General features: G+C 42.8%; 1 protein-coding gene and 1 non-coding gene across 2 annotated transcripts in view; one reads left to right on the forward strand and one right to left on the reverse strand.

Moving 5' to 3' along the window:
• OXCT1 (3-oxoacid CoA-transferase 1) overlaps positions 1 to 19146 on the forward strand; it is a 149726-nt gene that overhangs the window by 10758 nt on the left and 119822 nt on the right. The window contains exons 2-5 of the mRNA XM_066378358.1: positions 3163 to 3271; positions 5000 to 5090; positions 12280 to 12415; positions 15214 to 15363. Coding sequence (XP_066234455.1) covers positions 3163 to 3271; positions 5000 to 5090; positions 12280 to 12415; positions 15214 to 15363 — 486 coding nt within the window. The remainder of the gene's footprint in view (positions 1 to 3162; positions 3272 to 4999; positions 5091 to 12279; positions 12416 to 15213; positions 15364 to 19146) is intronic.
• On the reverse strand, positions 5133 to 5195 carry LOC136390351 (U7 small nuclear RNA). Its single transcript, XR_010748754.1, has one exon. It is a non-coding gene; the product is annotated as a U7 small nuclear RNA (small nuclear RNA).

A 19146-nucleotide genomic window follows, 5' to 3' on the forward strand; every position in this document is an offset into this window, starting at 1 on the left:
GAACCTCTGCAAACCTGAAGGTTATTTGTTTATTTAGCAGATGGTGCTTGCGTCCTTTCATATCATTGTTTTAGTATTTAAAAAATATTATAAGGCACAGGCCAATTTGAGAGCAGTTTACAGCTCCTTGGAAGGGAGAAGGTGGATAGGTATTATTAGAGACCCCCCCCCTCCTGCCCCCCACCTCACTGCCTAATCTTGGAAGGTGTTGACACTGTGTGTCCCTTGACTCCGGAGCAGGGAGTGTGGCCAATTATGCCACACTATTGGTCTCTCAGTCAACAGATATCAAGTGTCAATATCAAACACAGATAATAAATGTGAACAAATACTGTCTACTGAATGTCTGAAATTTGAAAGGAACAAATTTGAGTGCCTGTAAATTCTTTATTATCAAAAGCTCTTCTCCCATTCCTTGGAAACATGAGCTATTGTTAATTGCTTTTTACACACTTTTGGTCACCTGGGTACATGTGAAAGTCTTGGGTCTTTTCTAAAGTACTTTTGGGTTAGGGGTGTGTGTATACAGGGCAAGCTCCTGAGGAATGCCTGTCACAAAGACCTGAATTACCGTATTTCCCCATGTATAAGACACACCCTTTTTTGAAAAATTTGGGGACTAAAAACTGGGGCGTCTTTTACAGTGGTTGTAGATTTCTTTACTTGCATTTCCCGCTTTTTCATGTGGATGAAGAGTTGTATGAATTTTATGATGAATAAAACTTGAGCCTGACCAGGCAGTGGCGCAGTGGATAGAGCGTTGGACTGGGATGCGGAAGACCCAGGTTTGAGACCCTGAGGTTGCCAGCTTGAGCTCGAGCTCATCTGGCTTGAACAAGAAAAGCTCACCAGCTTGGACCCAAGGTCGCTGGCTCGAGCAAGGGGTCACTCGGTCTGCTGAAGGCCCGCGGTCAAGGGACATATGAGAAAGCAATCAGTGAACAACTAAGGTGTTGCAACGAGAAACTGATGATTGATGCTTCTCATCTCCCTCCATTCCTGTCTGTCTGTCCCCATCTATCCCTCTCTCTGACTCTCTCTCTGTCCCTCTAAACAAACAAACAAAGAAAAAAAAACCAACAAAAAAACCCCCTTGAGTTTAATAACTTTATGTAATATAGGTACATTTTTTTTCAAATTTCGGGCCCCGAATTAAGGTGTGTCTTATACATGGGAGCATTTTATACATGGGGAAATATGGTATCCACTGAAAGAAAGGAAGGACTCCTGCCCCACCTGGGCTGTATTCTGTAGCCCCTCAGGAATCTGAAACTCTGGTTCTGTAGAAGGAGTGAGTTTGCTTCTGACTTCCTTTCCATGGGACTGGTGTGTCTCAGTCTGTGGACAAACAGTTCAGGGCAGCATCATCCGCAACACTACTCAGGTGTAGGACAAATTCTTTCATTTCCTCCCTCCACTGCTGCGCAGGCCCCAACTCTTCGCCTTTACCTGGAGATGGACAGCAGACTTCTTTATGAGAAAAATAAGATAGTCATAAAGATTTGTTGATATCAATAATGACACAGATGTAGAAGAGGGTGGAGGACTTTTAAGAATCACAGAGAGGCACGTGTGATAGGAGGACCCTGTGATAGAAGGGCCAGGCCTGGAATCTGGCCTGACTTAAAACGTTCTGGGTAAATCACCACCTCTTCTTTTTAAGCTTCAGAAATCTGACCCCTAAAATGAGTTGATTGGACTAGCTATCTGTATATTTTTCTTTCTTTTCTTTTTTCTTTTCTTTTTCTTTTTTCTCCCCTCCCCTCCCCTCCCCTCCCCTTCCCTCCCCTCCCTCTTTCTGTTTCTGTTTTTTAATGTCTATGTATTTTTATCTTGTTTCTAGGATATATCCTCAACTTTCTTTTGTGCTCTGTAGATCTATTTGTTAAGGCTCCAAATTTAATTTCTGGGTTAAAAATATATTTGTGTATATGTGTGTGTGTTTAAAACAATCAAATAAATCCTTGCTAGTTGAATAGAAGAACGGGCTTCCCTTTCTGTCTCTGCCTTCACCTAGTTCCCCATGTTTGGGCAGTGTGCTAGGGTCTACTGCCTTCCTTACCCGACCTTGACCAAGGTTGAAATTTAAAGGGATGAAAGTCATGTGCATAACCTCTACCTCTGCAGGTCTCACTTGACAGTACAGTTCTCTCAAATAAGCTTCTGTGTTAATTGACAGTTTTTTCTAAAAAGGAGTCTATATTTAGAGGAAGAAAAAAAATGACAGAAATGCTTTTATGCTGTTCCCTTGACCCTATCAGAACATCTGTGTGGGCAGCAGATTGGCAGTGGATGCGGGAGTCAGGTATCCTTCTCTCTACTGCTGCTTTTTAGGCTGAATATATGAGGAAACTAATGGAGAGACTGTGCATATGTCTGAAAGGAGATTCTTGAGAATGAGTGATTGCTTGCATCATCCCGACCTTCTAATTTTTTCTGTCCACATTGTGGATGAAGTAGAACAACGGAAACAGTTTAACACTGATTGTGAAAGCTCACTAGGTAACATTGACGAGGTCATTCTAGCCATGCTTCCCTGGCAGGTAATAGTTTGCTACTCTTCAAGAGCATCTGTAAACTCGAGCCCTGCAGTGGGATGAGTCGTTTTGTGTGCTGCTCTTTATTGTCCCTTTCAGAGGCATTCTATCAGCGAAGATTCTTGGATCAGGGGTCCAACCCTGTGTATCTGTAGCATTGGTCATGCTGTACTAAATTTCCCTGTGAGAAGCAATCATGTCTTAATATTTACTAGATTGGAGTAAACACAGGAATTGGCCTGTATTTGCTGTTCTCAGTATTTGCTGATTGTGTGGAAGGTTAGGTGACTATGAGAAATTAACAACGCAGTTATTGGGGATTTGCGTGCTAGTATATGAGCCATCGACCTTTGAGTGGCCACAGATATCACAGAATTTCCCCTTATGTAACAGGAGACATAGGTCACAGGGAGTTTGATGATGACCTATGGTTAGAGTACGTCCACTCCACTCCTCAGATGAACTCAGAGCCCCACACTCTCAAAGAGGACATAACAAACTTATCCTTGTGTATGTAGAAATAAGTTCTAGGTACATGTAAATAAATATGGAATAAGTTGCTGTACATGTAAAGTAAAGGCATGTCTCCAAATGGTTATCCATTTAATGTTTTTTAATGTTTTAGGGATGTGTTTGCTACTTTTCAACCAGCATGTGTCGCCATACCAAATTTTATACAGACCCGGTGGAGGCTGTCAAAGATATCCCTGATGGTGCCAAGATCCTGGTCGGTGGTGAGTCATGTGATATTTTTCCTTTTGATGGTATTGCCTATGTGTTTTCAGTGAAGCAGGGAAAGCCCAGTTGCAAAGCTAGGGAGATGAGAAATGCCAGTTATTTTATTACTCGGTTATTATTTATTTATTCTTTTATTTATTTATTACATGTCACATTATCTGGTATTTTATTACTGTCCCCTTCCTGAAAGTTTAGCAAGGTTTAAAACTTTATTTTTTTTCATTTTCATTCCTTTTGTGGCTCTCCTTTCTATTATTTTGAAAAGTCGGAGTTTACTAGTAGCTTTAAAAAAAAAGCCCTAGAATTTTGAGAATTCATTTAACTGAAAATGTTTGCACTGATCTCTTCGGCCCACGTCCCGCCATCCTTTTGTTTGGCTTCATTTGATGAGCGAGAGAACACATGAGCATCAAACTGCTATTGAGCCTCCCGAGTTCTGTTGCTTTTTGGGTTTGGAATGTCTTTGAGAACCACTGTTGCACTGTCTTGAGACTTGCTGCCTGATTCCTATAAATTTATCTGGGTTTTTCTAACCAACACAGTGGCTCAGCTGGTTAGAGCATTGTCCTGGTAAGCCAAAGTTGTGGGTTCTATCCCCAGGCAGGGCACATACAAGAGTCAATCAATGAATGCATAAATAAGTGAAACAACAAACTGATGTTTATATCTGTGTCTCTCTAAAATAAAAAAAAATAAATCATTTGTTTGGGTTTCTAGCCCTCCACCAAAAGAATCAAGGCTTATTTTTAGGGATGCCCTTCCTTCTTTGCTTCTTCCCTCCCTCCCTCCTTCCCTCCCTCCTTCCCTCCCTCCCTCCCTCCCTTCCATTGATCAATCATTGAATGCCCATTTTAAACCCATTACTATTTGAGGAATTTTGGAAAATGTAAAGAAATGAAAGCCATTGGTTTAGGCTTCCAAGTCTACAAAATATTCTGAGGCTTCTAAAACAAACATGCTTGGAAAAGTGACTGTATGAGGGTCACAGTGTAAGGTGGGACAGTCATGAATCTGTCATTGAGTGCAAAAGAGCGATATGTAGCCATAGTAACACATTGCACTTGGCTTTCTACTTACGTGCCAAAGACTTGACCGTGATGTCTGGTGCTATATATTGGCTTCAAACATTTGGATACAGCCTTACCATCATTTATTGAGTTGCTGAGATATATCTGTGCATTTTGCTTAGCAGGTCTAACAATATACAATATGCTTTATATAATTTAATATATATATATATTTTCTTTTTCTGAAGCTGGAAACAGGGAGAGATAGACAGACTCCCGCATGTGCCCGACCGGGATCCACCTGGCACGCCCACCAGGGGCCCACGCTCTGCCCACCAGGGGGCAATGCTCAACCCCTCCGGGGCGTCGCTCTGTTGTGACCAGAGCCACTCTAGCACCTGGGGCAGAGGCCAAGGAGCCATCCCCAGCGCCCGGGCCATCTTTGCTCCTATGGAGCCTCGGCTGCGGGAGGGGAAGAGAGAGACAGAGAGGAAGGAGAGAGGGAGGGGTGGAGAAGCAAATGGGCGCTTCTCCTGTGTGCCCTGGCCGGGAATTGAACCCGGGACCTCTGCACGCCAGGCCGACGCTCTACCACTGAGCCAACCGGCCAGGGCCCCCTTTTTTTTTTTTTTTTTTTTTTTTAAAGAGACTAACAAACATTTCTCTGACACAACATCACTCTCTTCACAAACTGTTCATCTTTTTGGCTCATTTCAGGTTTTGGGCTATGTGGAATTCCGGAGAATCTCATCGGAGCTTTGCTCAAGACTGGTGTCAAAGGGCTCACTGCAGTCAGCAACAATGCAGGGTTGGTGCATTTTATTTTATTTATTTATTTATTTATTTTTTCCGGGGCCTTCCGGCAAGCACCAGAAGACCTACTAGACAAATTCAAAAAGAGCTGTGAGCACTAAGGGGTTGGTGCATTTTAAAACAATTGTATTGAAAGAAAGGAAAGTTCTTCATATTTAAACAAAGTCTATCAGTGAAGTGAAAATTTTCCCCATTTACATGAGCAACATGCTCGCGTATCAAACTCAAGCGTGGTAGTTACATTAACTCAAATACTTTTCCTACCACACTTCATAGTCATAAGTGGATTGAAGGAGACCTGCATGATTTTATATCTTTATCTGGTATGCTTTTATTTTAATTTCAAATATATTGTTGAAGTTAAAAAATATATATATTTTAAAATAGAATCCTATATTTTAAAGTTTAGAGATGTTCCTTTATGTTATATTATATATAAAGGAAGGTGGACCTCAATTTGAAATCTGTAAGTCCTTTCTTCTGGTTACGTCATGCCTCTGGGTGATAGGTAGGAATGCCACTCATTATTTAAAAAAGTTGCTGGTCTTGCCTGACCAGGTGGTGGCGCAGTGGATAGAGCATCGGACTGGGATGCGGAAGGACCCAGGTTCGAGACCCCGAGGTCGCCAGCTTGAGCGCGGGCTCATCTGGCTTAAGCAAAGAGCTCAACAGCTTAGACCCTAGGCCCCTGGCTCCAGCAGGGGGTTACTCGGTCTGCTGAAGGCCCGCGGTCAAGGCACATGTGAGAAAGCAATCAATGAACAACTAAGAAGTCGCAACGCGCAACGAGAAACTGATGATTGATGCTTCTCATCTCTCTCCGTTCCTGTCTGTCTGTCCCTGTCTATCTCTGCCTCTGTAAAAAAAAAAAAAAAAAAAGTTGCTGGTCTTAATATGCAGCCAGGATCACATTAAAGTGGTCTGCAATAAGCCATAACATTTTAATAATGAATGACATGCTTGTTAAGGTATGTCTAGTTATGAAGGAAAAGGCTATTTTTATACAAAATGACAAATTACCAGCTCTCTGTCAATAATGAAAGACTGGAAATCTTTAAAAAATTGTTTAATGAACAACTTGTCAGTTTAGCCCAGGGGTCTCAAACTCAACTCAGCATGTGGGCTGCAGAGCAAGATCACAGCCGTTCGGCAAATACAAGTAGGTCCCTAGGCTTACTTAATTTTATCCAAAATATTTTGAACTTCGTGGATTAGTCTGCGGGCCGCACAAAATTGTTCGGTGAGCCACATGGAGTTTGAGACCCCTGGTTTAGCCTATTCGTAAATGCAATTTAGACTAAATAACACAGGTTGTTTAGGGTACAAAACTGGTCCTACATTTGTGCTCATTTTCCCTTTGCTGAGTTCACTTATGCCGTTCTTTTCATCTGGAAGGTTCTCCCACTTCTTCACTGTGTATCCATGTCTTTTCCACTTTTGAGAATTTGACTCAATTTACATATCATCAGAGAAGCCTTCCCCAAGTATAGAACTTCTCTTGCCTTCATTGACTTTTAGCCTTTCTTTGTATCCACAATTGCAGTCATTCTCTCGGACACACATTATAGGCTGCTCCTATGATATGGTAGGGTAGTTCTCTGCTCCCTACTGTGTGTTTATCAGCCCAGGAGTCTCAGAGTCACTAAGTGTTAGAGCTGGACAGGATTGTAGCAGTCACCTGTTCCAGTTCCCTCATCTGTTAATGGAGAAGTAACTTATTCAGTCACTTAACATTTCTGGAACACATCTAGTTCCCTTTGAGCCAACTTTATAGTCATTAAAAATACTTTTGAGCCTGACCTGTGGTGGCATAGTGGGTAAAAGCATCAACTTGGAACGCTGAGGTCACCAGTTCAAAACCCTGGGCTTGTTTGGTCAAGGCACATATGGGAGTTGATGCTTTCTGCTTCTCCCCCCTTCTCTTTCTCTGTCTCCTCTCTCTAAAAAATGAATAAATTAAAAAAAAATCTAAAAAATACTTTTGATGGTCAGTATTTTGTTGGGTTTTCCAGATAGCTCAGTGCTTACAAGGGGTGGTGTAATATATATTGCTCATAAAAATTAGGGGATATTTCAAAATGAATACGAAGCGATAAAATAGCCTCTAATTTTTGTGAGCAGTGTATATATTCTCGTTGCAGAATGGGTGCTGATAACCTGTTTCATTGAACACAAGAGAACGTTTGCACACTTTCACGGGCAGTTGATTCTCTTAATTAAGAGGTTTAAATCCTAGAGGTCCGCAGTAATGAGGGCTTTGTTGTAGCCATTTTAGTCAGATAAATGAGGAAAACTTAACATTGCTTCATTGGAGAACCAATGACATGGTTTGAATTGTTAGATAAGTGGAGCGAACTTGGAATTAGAAGTAATTATTCACTCATTTAGAAAGAGGCTCATTTTATGGAAAAAATCTGCTTGAATTGGAAGCCTTTACAGAGCTCGGGAGTCCTGATTATTTTTGTTTTGTGTGTTTGTTTTTGGTAATCGGGAAGACTTGTTGCCATGAGGTACCACTTCCCTTGGAATGAGTGGTACTAGCCTAGAAAAGATAAACCCTCCCTTAGAATCCCTCAGATGAATCAATACTTTGACGTGGATTGATGAGGAAGATAGGAAAAATTGTGCTTTTCCTTGATTTTTAGAAGATTTTAACATGTAAATTACAAGTCTGTATGAACAAAAATTTTCACAGCAATGTATCAGCCAATTAAATCACAGAGCCACGGAAAGAAAGGGTGTGTTCATTTCCTCATGACAAAATTGTTTTATTGATAGATAACAGTTCTTTTTTTTTTCTGAAGTGAGAAGCAGGCAGGCAGACAGACAGACTCCCGCATGCACCCAACCGGGATCCACCCGGCATGCCTACAAGGGGGCGATGCTCTGCTGCAACCGGAGCCATCCTCAGTGCCTGAGGCGGAGGCCATATAGCTGTCCTCAGCGCCGGGGCCACTTTGCTCCATTGGAGTCTTGGCTGTGTGAGGGGAAGAGAGAGACAGAGAGGAAGGAGAGGGGGAGGGGTGGAGAAGCAGATGGGCGCTTCTCCTGTGTGCCCTGGCTGGGAATTGAACCCGGGACTTCCACACGCCAGGCCAATGCTCTGCCCTTAACCAGGGCCTAAATAGCATCTCTTGAAGGTGGGATTTAGACAACTACAAGGGCAGCTGCACTTACATATGGGGGACTAATAAATACTGTCTAGTAAGATACATGGACCTGTGCTTGTGATTACAGTACTAGTACCTGTGTATGTTACTGTCCTAGTGGGGTACAGGGATTCTGTGAGGGCCGACTCTAAATAAAATTTCTGGTTCTGCACCAATGATTTTAAACCAGGAGGTAAAGACAAGTGGCTCTTTCACTGTTTCTGTTTCCTTGTTGAGGTGGCTGCATCTCTAATGGCCTCTGACGGTTCAGTGGAGAGATCGAGGCCACCTTGGCTGATTGTAAGCATTCCCCTAAGATTTAGTTATTTTGTCTGAGAAGGGCTACCACTTCCTGGGGTATGCACTTGAACTTGTCTGCTTAGCTCATAGAAGATTTCACTTTTCCTGTGTAACTACATATGTCACAAATTAACCTTATTTATAAACACAGCACTTTGTTTTAATGTTCTTGATATTATTAGAGTAAATATAAATTGGGTAATTGAGACTTATTATGTCTAAAATGAGAGTAAGCAAGAAACACAGTTTGGTAAATGGTTGCCACTTTATTCTTATTAAAGTTTCATTTTGACCAGAATAGCCAATTAGTGAGATTTTAGAAAATGAAAATCAAGTTTCATAAATATTTGCAGAACATTGATATTTTCCATGAAATATTTTCTGCTTTACATTATGTATTTCTTTAAGTAATTCTTGGATTTAGACATCTTTAACCCCTAAAACATGTGAAACCAGTTTGTCGTGCTACAGGATAGCATTAATCTCTCTCTTGTTACGTGTGCTAGCAAGATAATCGCTTCGAAAGCTCATGGGAATTATCTTTACTATCAAAGCTGCAGAATGCTTTAATACATGTTCCTCTCTGAAAGTTAGTATGTTCCTCATACTAATTATATACGTATGTCTTTCTTCTCTCTTACATTGTAAGGGCCTTGCCTTTTATTATTTTTGTGTCATCACTGGCAAGAAGGATCCTCTAATTTATTGCAGTGTCTGTGTAAGAGATAGTGTAAGTCACTCTTATGAGCTACCTACCAGCACACTGTGTCCTGGGCCAGGTAAACTGGGCTTAGCATCTTACGTACTGCTTGGTTGCCATGTCCAGTTCTAGTCCAGAAACAAAAAACAAATACACATGGTTTTCAGAGCCAAGATCAACAAATACAGAAAGGTCATCTCCAAACAGAGCCAAGTTCAAGTGTATATAGTAGGTTGAAAAGCCAAATAGACACCCATGAAAAAGTGCTTAGAAAACTTACCAGGTCAATGAATGACCAAATATATTCTGGTTTGTGGTACATAGTTGTGCACTTGGAGCGAGTTTCAGGTCTGTAATACTACAGAAAGCAAATGGACTATACCACCTTCCTGGATTATTTTATTATGATATAATTTAGGCAGGGCTCCAGAGGATGTCAGTGGTGCTCTTATGTTGGATAACTGAGAAAGTTTACCAAAGAAACTTAAAAAAAAATTTTTTTTTAAAATAGAATTCAGAGAGGGAGAGAGAGAAACATTGATTTATTGTTCTTCTTACTTATGCATTCACTGATTATCTCTTGTATGTGCCCTGACCAGGGATCAAACCCACAGCCTTGGTGTATTGGGATGGTGCTTTCACCATCTGAGCTACTCAGTCAGGGCCCAGAGGGACTCTTCAAAGAAATGATCAGGACTCAGGGAAAGCACCTGAGTTCAGAAGCGCCCTTGGGTTAGGAGCAGAGGATCCCCAGCCCTATGCAGATGGTATGAGTGGAGGGAGCTGTTGGAACCTGGAACAGAGCTCTCCAGAGAGGGCTATTCAATATGCTGTAACTTCTCAGGGAGCAGGCCAGGGGAATAGAAATCCTGACACTATTCTCCTCTCACCCCCACCCTCCTGATGGCACCTCCCATTCGCTGGGCCCAATCAGAGGTGGCTGGCCCCAACCCAAAGCCAGAGAATAAGGGAAACAATGACCCAGCCCACGCACCTCTGCGGTCCCAGGCACAGGGCTGGCTGAATGATGCGGAAGGACAAATAGGACCTACCCAGCATCCCGCCCAGATGACTTTCATTCCTGTTAGAGGGGAGCCAGTGAGGAGGGGGCAGGGAACTCGAGCAGTAAATTCATCTGAAAAGTGTTCAGCGAATGTCTCTGTAGTGCCCTCTGTGTGGTGTGCTTCCAGGTGATTGGGGCCCGACAGTGAGCAAACCAGCACCGGCTCTCTGCCAATGGGGAGCGGTGGACAAAACGTAGTAAACATGAGAAAATAAGTAAATGCTCACTATGTTCGAAGGTGATAGAGAGGGCTGTGCAAAACAGAAAAGGAGTAAGGGGGCCTGGGAATGTAAAGGTGGAGGGCCAGGCTTATGGAGAACATGGGCAGTCACTCGGGACTCATGGAGGGAGTTAGCCGGAAACCTGAAGGAAGTGAGCGGGAGAGCCACGCAGCTATGGGGGAAGCTGTTGGGGACACAGGAAGGCCAGAGTGAAGGCCCCCAGGCAGGATTCCTGGGCGTTTGGGTGACTAAGGAGGAGGCCAGTACAGGTGGAGCAGAAAGGAAAGGAAGAGGGCAGAGTGAAGTCAGACGTAACCAGGCCCCATCCCTGGGGGCCCGTGCAGCCACCTGGGGAGACCATTGCTGTTACTCCGAGTAAGCGAATCCCACTGCAGGGTTTGAGCGGAGCTGTGACACGGAGGGACATTTTATTTTATATCTATGTTTTTGGCTGTCATTTTGTGAGTAGATCAAAGGGGCCTGCAGTGGCAGCTGGTAAGGTTACTGCAGTGTCCCCAGGTAAGAGATGGTGTAGGTCACGGGAGGGAGAGAGAACATCTCAGATTTCGGATAGATTTTGAAGGTGGGGTTAGGATGACCCAGTAGCGTGTGAAAGAGAAGTCGAAGGTCACCTCTTTCATTTTGTACTAAAGATCTCAAAGGATGGGGCTGCCCTCAGGAGAGATGGAGCAGGCTGCAGGTGGAGCAGAATTTAAGGGAACAAAATCGTTAACGTGGAGAACTGAGGGCCTACAAAGGTGTTAATTAAGAGTATGTAAAACACAAACACAACACAAGTTTTATGTGTATGAGCATGTGGGGGGAAGAACTAATTTTCCAAGAGATACAGAATCTTGAGTGTTTGGAGTCCTCTAGTGGACAACTGTATTATTAATCTTCAGGGGATTTTCCCCATATGGCCAAAGTACACTTGAAAATATTTGTAATTTAGGCTCTACTTTTCTTCTTTTTTATTTATTTTATTTTTTCTCCCAAAGTGAGAAGTGGGGTGGGGTGGGAAGACAGACAGACTCCTGCATGCGCCCAGCCAGGATCCATCCAGCAAGCCCACTAGAGGCCATTGCTGTGTTGTGGCCATAGCCATTCTACTGCCTGAGGTGGAGGCCATGGAGCCATCCTCACTGCCTGGGCCAACTTTACTCCAGTGGAGCCTTGGCTGCGGGAAGAGAAGAGAGAGATAGAGAAAAAGGAGAGGGGGAAGGTTGGAGAAACAGGTGGGCACTTCTCCTGTGTGCTCTGGCCAGGAATCAAACCTGGGACTTCCACACGCCAGGCTGATGCTCTACCGCTGAGGCTCTAGTTTTCTTTTGAAACTAGTGAGAGTATATCATATGGCTGGTTTTTATATCCATGGCAGGGTGGGAATGTTACTAGATTTTGTATTGGAAGGCTTAGGACTATGAAAAATGTTCAGAAGAAGGTTGACGGTTACCTGTCCCTGGATTACTTTGAAGTATTCAGGTGTCAGGACTGCCTGGGGGCTGTTAGAGGTTTGGAAATGATACATTCTGAGAATGAGGAAAGGGTCAGTTGAGCAGGAATGGCTCTCGTGTGTGTGAGGCATGTGAGGATGGAGGGTGGAGGGAAGGTAGGCATCAAGAGAATGTGGGTTACATGCCTCGTGGTAGGATTCCTTTAAATTAATGCAATTTTGTGTTTTTGCCTATTGGCGACATTAATGCTCTACCAGACGTTCCTTTGATTGTAAGCTGCTTGCATTTTCCTCCCAGGGTTGACAACTTTGGCTTGGGCCTTCTACTTAAGTCCAGGCAGATCAAACGCATGATCTCTTCGTATGTGGGGGAAAATGCGGAATTTGAGCGGCAGTACTTAGCTGGGGAATTAGAAGTGGAGCTGACCCCTCAGGTAAGAAAGTTCTCTGCTTTTCTTTTACACTACTATCTTATTTTAAAATTTATCTTTTTCTCCCTAGGTGTGTCTTTGTGCAACACAGGTCAGGCAGAGAGAATGCTATTTTGGAGGTCACATGAGCTGATTGCTAGAGTCTAACTCTGTGCAACAGAAAAAGGAGATATTTCTAATAAAAAAAATACCTAGGCTCTAAGATACATTTCAAAGCTTGGCACCATAATGCACATTGTGCTGGAAAAATGCAAAAGAACTTGCTGAAATGTTTGAGGATTGTCCTAAAAGTCAGTTCATACAAATCATAGGATTAGTAATTTATGTGGAATGCGGTCTTGCAGAGGCAGATCAGGAGGGTGAAGTCCTTGGGGGGGTGGAGTGAAACTGACTACATCAGAGGAAGTTCTGGGATTAGAGCCCCCGGTCCCCGGGAAGTGTCATTACAAAGCAAGCAGTTACCAAAACTAATCGAGCGAGTTCCCACTCATTTCCACACTATCTCTTTTGGTGAACATGGGCTACATTGAAGAGTTTAGAGTAGAGGAACGCAAACTTTTGGAAGGCATATGTGTGAGCAGGGGTCTACAGGCTGTGTGTGTTTGCATCTCATTTTGGCGTGGGTTCTGAAACAGAGCCCACGAAATGATGCAATGTGGAAGAATTTTATAAAGACTTTAGGGGAACAGTTAGTTCTTTCTACCTGAGGCTTCACAGTGCCACTTAGGGTCACATATGGCCACTGCAGGGTCGCGCCGTTCTTGGTGTTTACCCATTTTCATTTAAAGTTTTCTTTCTTTCCTTTTTTTCTTTTTTAAATTAGCAAAAGATATACTATCTTAGTCTGCTTGTGGTACTAGAGCAACAATACCACAGACTGGGGGGGGGGGTTAAACAATGGAAATTTGTTTCTCATTGTTCTGGTGGGAAGTGTAAGATCCAAGTGTCAGCTGATTTGGTTCTTGGAGGGGGTGATAGGTTGGGAGGAGAGAGAAGAGAGCATGAGCGAGCAAGCACATGCAAGTAAATTACTTGGGAGCTCTTTCGTGTGTGTTTTTGTGTGTGTGTTTTATTATTATGTTTTTCTTTTGTCTATTTGTTTGGGGATCTTATCTTATAAGAATATGAATCCTAATGACTCAGAGCCCTACTGTTAAGACCTTGTTTAACCCAGATGATCTCCAGAAAGGCCTTATCTCCAAATACAGTCATTCGCAGGGGTTAAGTCTTTCCTACGTGAATTTTGGGGGGATATAATTCAGTGCACAGCACACATGTTTCCTCGTCACATTGTAGGTTGAGATACCTTATCCTTTGTATTTGGAGCTATGGAAGATTAATCTTTTCTATCTTGCAATCCTCCTTATTTTGTCAGAGGCCGTATATGTAGGAGAGGAACTTCCTTAATATTTCTTTTATGGTCTTTAAGCTGAAAGAAGTCAGTTCCCTCCCTAGTTTAGTGGCACCTAAATAAACATGGGCCCTGGCCTGGGAGCCAGGAAGGAGGGTTGGTGAAGTGTCAGGGACCAGGACTCCCTTTGGTGGAAACTGCAGAAGTCCTGTCTCCAGGAACTTTCAATGTCCAGGCCCTGAGCCAGGGGACACAGAAGGAGCAAAGTGTTTGTGGTGAGTGGACATAAAACACATTTTAAACAAGGGGTGGTATTAGGATTGTTTGAGGATTGAATTTTTGTGAATGTTGTTACCTTAAAATACCCAGAACACAAAGGAGAGTCATTGGATAGAGTAGATATGTAGTCACCTGTAAGATTTTCCGTTGAGGCCCCAGAATATCCCACATGCTTGAGTGACTCAGTATTTAAATGCTAATGATTAGCCCTTTCTTTGAGTTAAGGCCCCAGTTAAAGTAGAAAATTGTTTTTAGGTAGGACAATATTAACACCTTGTCATTAATACCTAAACCTGGTTTTCACTACTGATTAACCATGTAGCTGTCCAGTGTGACCATGCTGTCACTGGACTGTGACAAGTTTTTCGGTGGTGGGGAGGGTGTCAGGGCATGTGCAGGGCCAGTTTATTCCACCGTGGGCAAACTGGGTGGGAAGGCATTAGGGGTGGGAGAGAGCTAAGACAGGGCATTTGAAGTCACTGGCACCCAGCAGGGGATGAAGATGACCAATTGATTAAGAGAAGGGACAGAGAAACTTGGCTGACAGCTGTTTCTACTCTGAAACAAAATTTGAAGCACTCTGGCCTTTTCAAAACCAATTTATCTATATGTTGTACCCTTTACCTAACTTTGGCTTTTTCCTTGGTTAGTTAATATTGTAGACGAAATACTTAGAATGGTTTAGAATAAATTTGAAATCAATTTGAATGATTTGCGTTATTATTCTATAATGATCGCTATTGTTACTAGTGAAAAGATTCAGGCCACCCCTACACATAGCACAAAATAAAACACAGCCTTTAATCTTACGGTTTTTTGATATGTAAAGTTGCAGTTACATACTGTACTTCAGATTTGAAAATGCATTTAAAAATATTACAGACTGATGTGTAGAAACCAGTAGGCACATGGACACCGAACACATGAGTGTGTGAAGAAGCAGTTCCACCTTGTGGGTTAAGAATAGGGAGGCTATTGTCTTGAGAGGCAGTGACTGTTTTAAATTAATTTCTCAGGATGTTTTGTTAGTGAGTACATCAGTTTGCCGCGCGGAGGACTGTTTAGGACAAGAAGCCCAGAGAGTAGTCACTGTGTCTGGGAATGCCCCTGTGCCCACTTGCGGAAGTGCACTCGTTGACCTTTGCGTGAGGTGTCGCTTGCTCCCCTGCAGGGCTCTTTGGCGGAAAGGATTCGTGCAGGCGGGGCTGGCGTCCCCGCCTTCTACACCAGCACTGGCTACGGGACCCTGGTACAGGAAGGAGGGGCACCGATCAAATACAACAAGGACGGCAGCATCGCCATTGCCAGTAAGCCGAGAGAGGTGAGCAGTCACCCAGGTGATGTAGGACACTGCCACCAGCCTAGGGTTCCGGTGGGCTCCTGGGGTAAAGTAGCGTGAAATCATACTCCATCACTCGTTCACGTAAATGTATTAGGTCACATGTCCAGCTCAAACTGAGCATCTCCTAGTAACAAGTCACACAGAAAAACCGGAGTAAGTGAATGATAAGAAACTGTAACCTGTAGGAGATGTGTGAATTAGGATTAGTTATTGGAAGTCATTTTGGGGGTAGACTTTTACATATGTAGGAGGCTTTATAACTGCTGATTATGCTTCTATACGTAATAAATATGGTAGATGTCTGATCTGTATATTAAATTCTTCATGTTCAGGTTTCTAACGTGAATGTGGGACAAAAAAAAAACAAGCCAAAGAAATCACAAGTTTGTCTACAATCTTAAAAAAAATGGGAGATAGTAACATAGTGGAATGAATGGGGAGTTCTCATTATTGCCTTCATTTTGAATGCTGGACACACGTGAGCTCTAAACTGATTGACTTCGTTTTGTTGGAAGTGCTGGGTAGGCTGGGGTTTCTTGGTGCTTGGTAACTTCACTCACACGCTAGAAACGAACTCTAGATAATTGAGAGAATTCAGATTTGAGGCAACTTTTACACTAACACAGGCCACTGTTTCTTTACTGTGTGTTTAGAATCCTTCCCATCTCCGTGCCCACGTGGCTCAGGTAGGTGAACATAGGTGTTTGCAGAAATGCTCAGCCTCTCTACAGGGAAGTGAAAACTTAGAAACAAGAGGGTGATCTTGTCGTCTTTCTTGTCCTTCTCTGGAGTTTAGCCTTTTTGCTTAAGCCAGTGGTTCTCAAAGTGTGCGCCAGGGTGCACTGGTGCGCCCTAGATTTCCAGGTGCACCCTATGGTATTCCAGAGAAATATGTGCTTGTTGGAGACCAAAAAACCAATAGGGTTTTTGGAGTTTAGATTTTTGGGGGACAGAGGTGTGGGGAGTTGGCTGTAAGCTGACAGTCTGCCCAACCCCCACCTCACTTGCCTGATTAGGTTGCAAAGGCTGTTAAGCTGTGGTGCTGGATTGTTTACACTACCCCCCATGTTCCCCGGAAAGACTGGAGGCAAGTTCCTTCTAGCCTTTGTTTTGTGTAAAGTTAAGATGATATGTATGGTGGGGGTTTTCTGCACTCAACACAATTAAGAGTAAAAGGAAATGAGAGTTTGCCTTTCAGATATATGCCCAAACATTGAAGAAATCGCTGGGACACATCAGGCTCATGTTTCTCATAAACACAAGAATGAAAAAATTTAACACATTCATGCCAGGACCTGCCAAATTTACTAAGTCTTACTAAGAATGTATCTATATATATAAAAAGATAACTTTTTTGTTGTTTTTTTATTTTTAACCCCTTTTTTACAAATTCTAAAAAGCATAACAAAAAATGTAACATAAAAATGTTTTTTAATGTCAGAATAAATTTAATTTTGTCGTATTTATTTTAATTACCATAAAAGCATGCTTGGACTTATATTTATTTTAATATTTGACTTAATTTTTATAACATTTCTCAGAAATTTGTATATAGTGCGCCTACAATTATTTGTAGGATTTTAATTTTTTTTTTAATTTTTATTTTTTTATAGTGACAGAGAGAGAGTCAGAGAGAGGGATAGATAGGGACAGACAGACAGGAACTGAGAGAGATGAGAAGCATCAATCATTAGTTTTTCGTTGCGACACCTTAATTGTTCATTGACTGCTTTCTCATATGTGCCTTGACCATGGGCCTTCAGCAGACTGAGTAACCCCTTGCTCCAGCCAGCGACCTTGGGTCCAAGCTGGTGAGCTTTTTTGCTCAAACCAGATGAGCCCGTGCTCAAGCTGGCGACCTTGAGGTCTCGAACCTGGGTCCTCCGCATCCCAATCCGATGCTCTATCCACTGTGCCACTGCCTGGTCAGACTATTTGTAGGATTTTAAATGTGCCCCGACTTCAAAAAATACGAGAACCACTGGCTTAAGGTGACCTGTTAGACTTAGCTTTTATTTAACATTTTTTTTATATTCTGTCTTACTTGTTTCTTTACTTTCTAATTAAGTTTATAAAGTTCTTGACAAAGTAAAAGGAGTCTAATTATTAAAATGGGTCTTAGTAATATAGATAAAGATGCCCAGAAAGGTTGGGTTAATCCTTTGAGAGCTTGTTAGCATTAACTCACCTTGGGAAAACATAGGCTAAACTAGACTCTGTCCTGGATACCTGGGTTCATTTCAATCTGGAGTCAGGTGCATGGACCTAATAGTTTTGTAGTTTTGTCTGGACCCTCTAGGAATATTACAAATCATTTCTTATGTTAATTCTGAAAGTGCTATGAAGTATAGTCAAGAAGGGTCAGGGCAGAGAAAGTGATCAGTGGCCGGGTAGATGGTGTTTGGGATTACATTTGTAGAGACCTGAATAAACTAGGAGAATGAGCTGGGGGGGAAGCTCAGAGGGCTGTAATCTGTCAGATGGAGGGAGGAAGACAAGGTCCTGAAGCAGGCTTGCCCTGTGTGTGGAACAGCAGGGCAGTGAGACTGAAACAGAGTGAATGAGACAGAAAGCAATAGGATTGGAGGGTGAAGAAAGGCAGGGGCCAGATCCCGGGAGTTTGGATTTTAGTGAGTGTGGTGAGCAGCCAACAGAAAGTTGGTGGAAGTGATGTGCTCAGTGTTAAAGTTTGGCGTGTTGTAGCTGTTGAGAAGTGATATGCTTTTTTGTTTTTGTTTTTGTTTTTTTGTAGGGACCAAGAGCAGCTGCAGTGAAAGAGATTAGAGGGTGTTTGTTAACCTAGGTGGGAATGTAAAGTGGTACCAGTGGAATTCATGAGAAGTGGTTGGAATTGGGGTACATGCCGCTAGTAAAGCCAGCAGGATTTACTGATGGATTGGTGGTAGGTGTGAGAACAGACGAGGATTGGTGTGCTGCTTACTGAGATGGGCCGAGCGTGGGGGGAGTCAGCGAGCTCCATTAGTGACCCTGTGCGGCTGAGATGTCCCCAGTCCCCAGGAGGAGGGGCTCAGAACGCTGCAGCCCGGGGAGGTGCAGAGCTGGGCTGGGAACGTCAGGGTCATGGGCATATAGTGTTTAAGTCTGTGGGGCCAGAGCAGTGGCTAGGGCTGGAGAGGAGGTTGAGAACACCTATTGTGCCTTTAAAGGTCGGGAAGAGGCCTCTGAGCAGCAGGACAGAGGAACGGAACGCGCCTAGCAAGTGAAACGGAAACCAGGTTTACAGAGGAGGGTGTGACAACATGTGTCAGAGAGGGTGCAAGGCTGGGGAGTAGAGCCCAGGGAATTGGCCATTGGATCTGGAAACATAGAGGTCATGGTGACCTTAAAGAGTGATTTTTCTAGAATAGATTCAAGAAAGGAATGGAAAGATGAAGTTGAGACGATGAAACTCATGACTCTTGAGTTTAATAGCTAGTTTGACAAAACCAATTCGTCCCTTTATAACCCTTTGAGTAGTGAGTTTTATTTCATGTTTGCTGACCCCCGGGAGTGAATTTTTTTTTTTTTTTCAAAAAATGAAATTAGTTCCAGTTACAATTTTATTAACTTAAAATCATGTTTGTTTGATAACTAATGTATGGAAACAAGAAGAACATACATTTGCCTATTTTTAATGTTGCCTTACACATTTTTAAAATTAATCGATCGTACTCTGGATGGTCAGGAAGCACAAGGATGTACATGAATGTTCGTACTACTCAAAGGGTTAAAAAACATACAGAATATTAGCTAAAACTCACC

Source organism: Saccopteryx leptura, chromosome 1, assembly GCF_036850995.1.
Source record: "Saccopteryx leptura isolate mSacLep1 chromosome 1, mSacLep1_pri_phased_curated, whole genome shotgun sequence".
Lineage (NCBI taxonomy): Eukaryota > Metazoa > Chordata > Mammalia > Chiroptera > Emballonuridae > Saccopteryx > Saccopteryx leptura.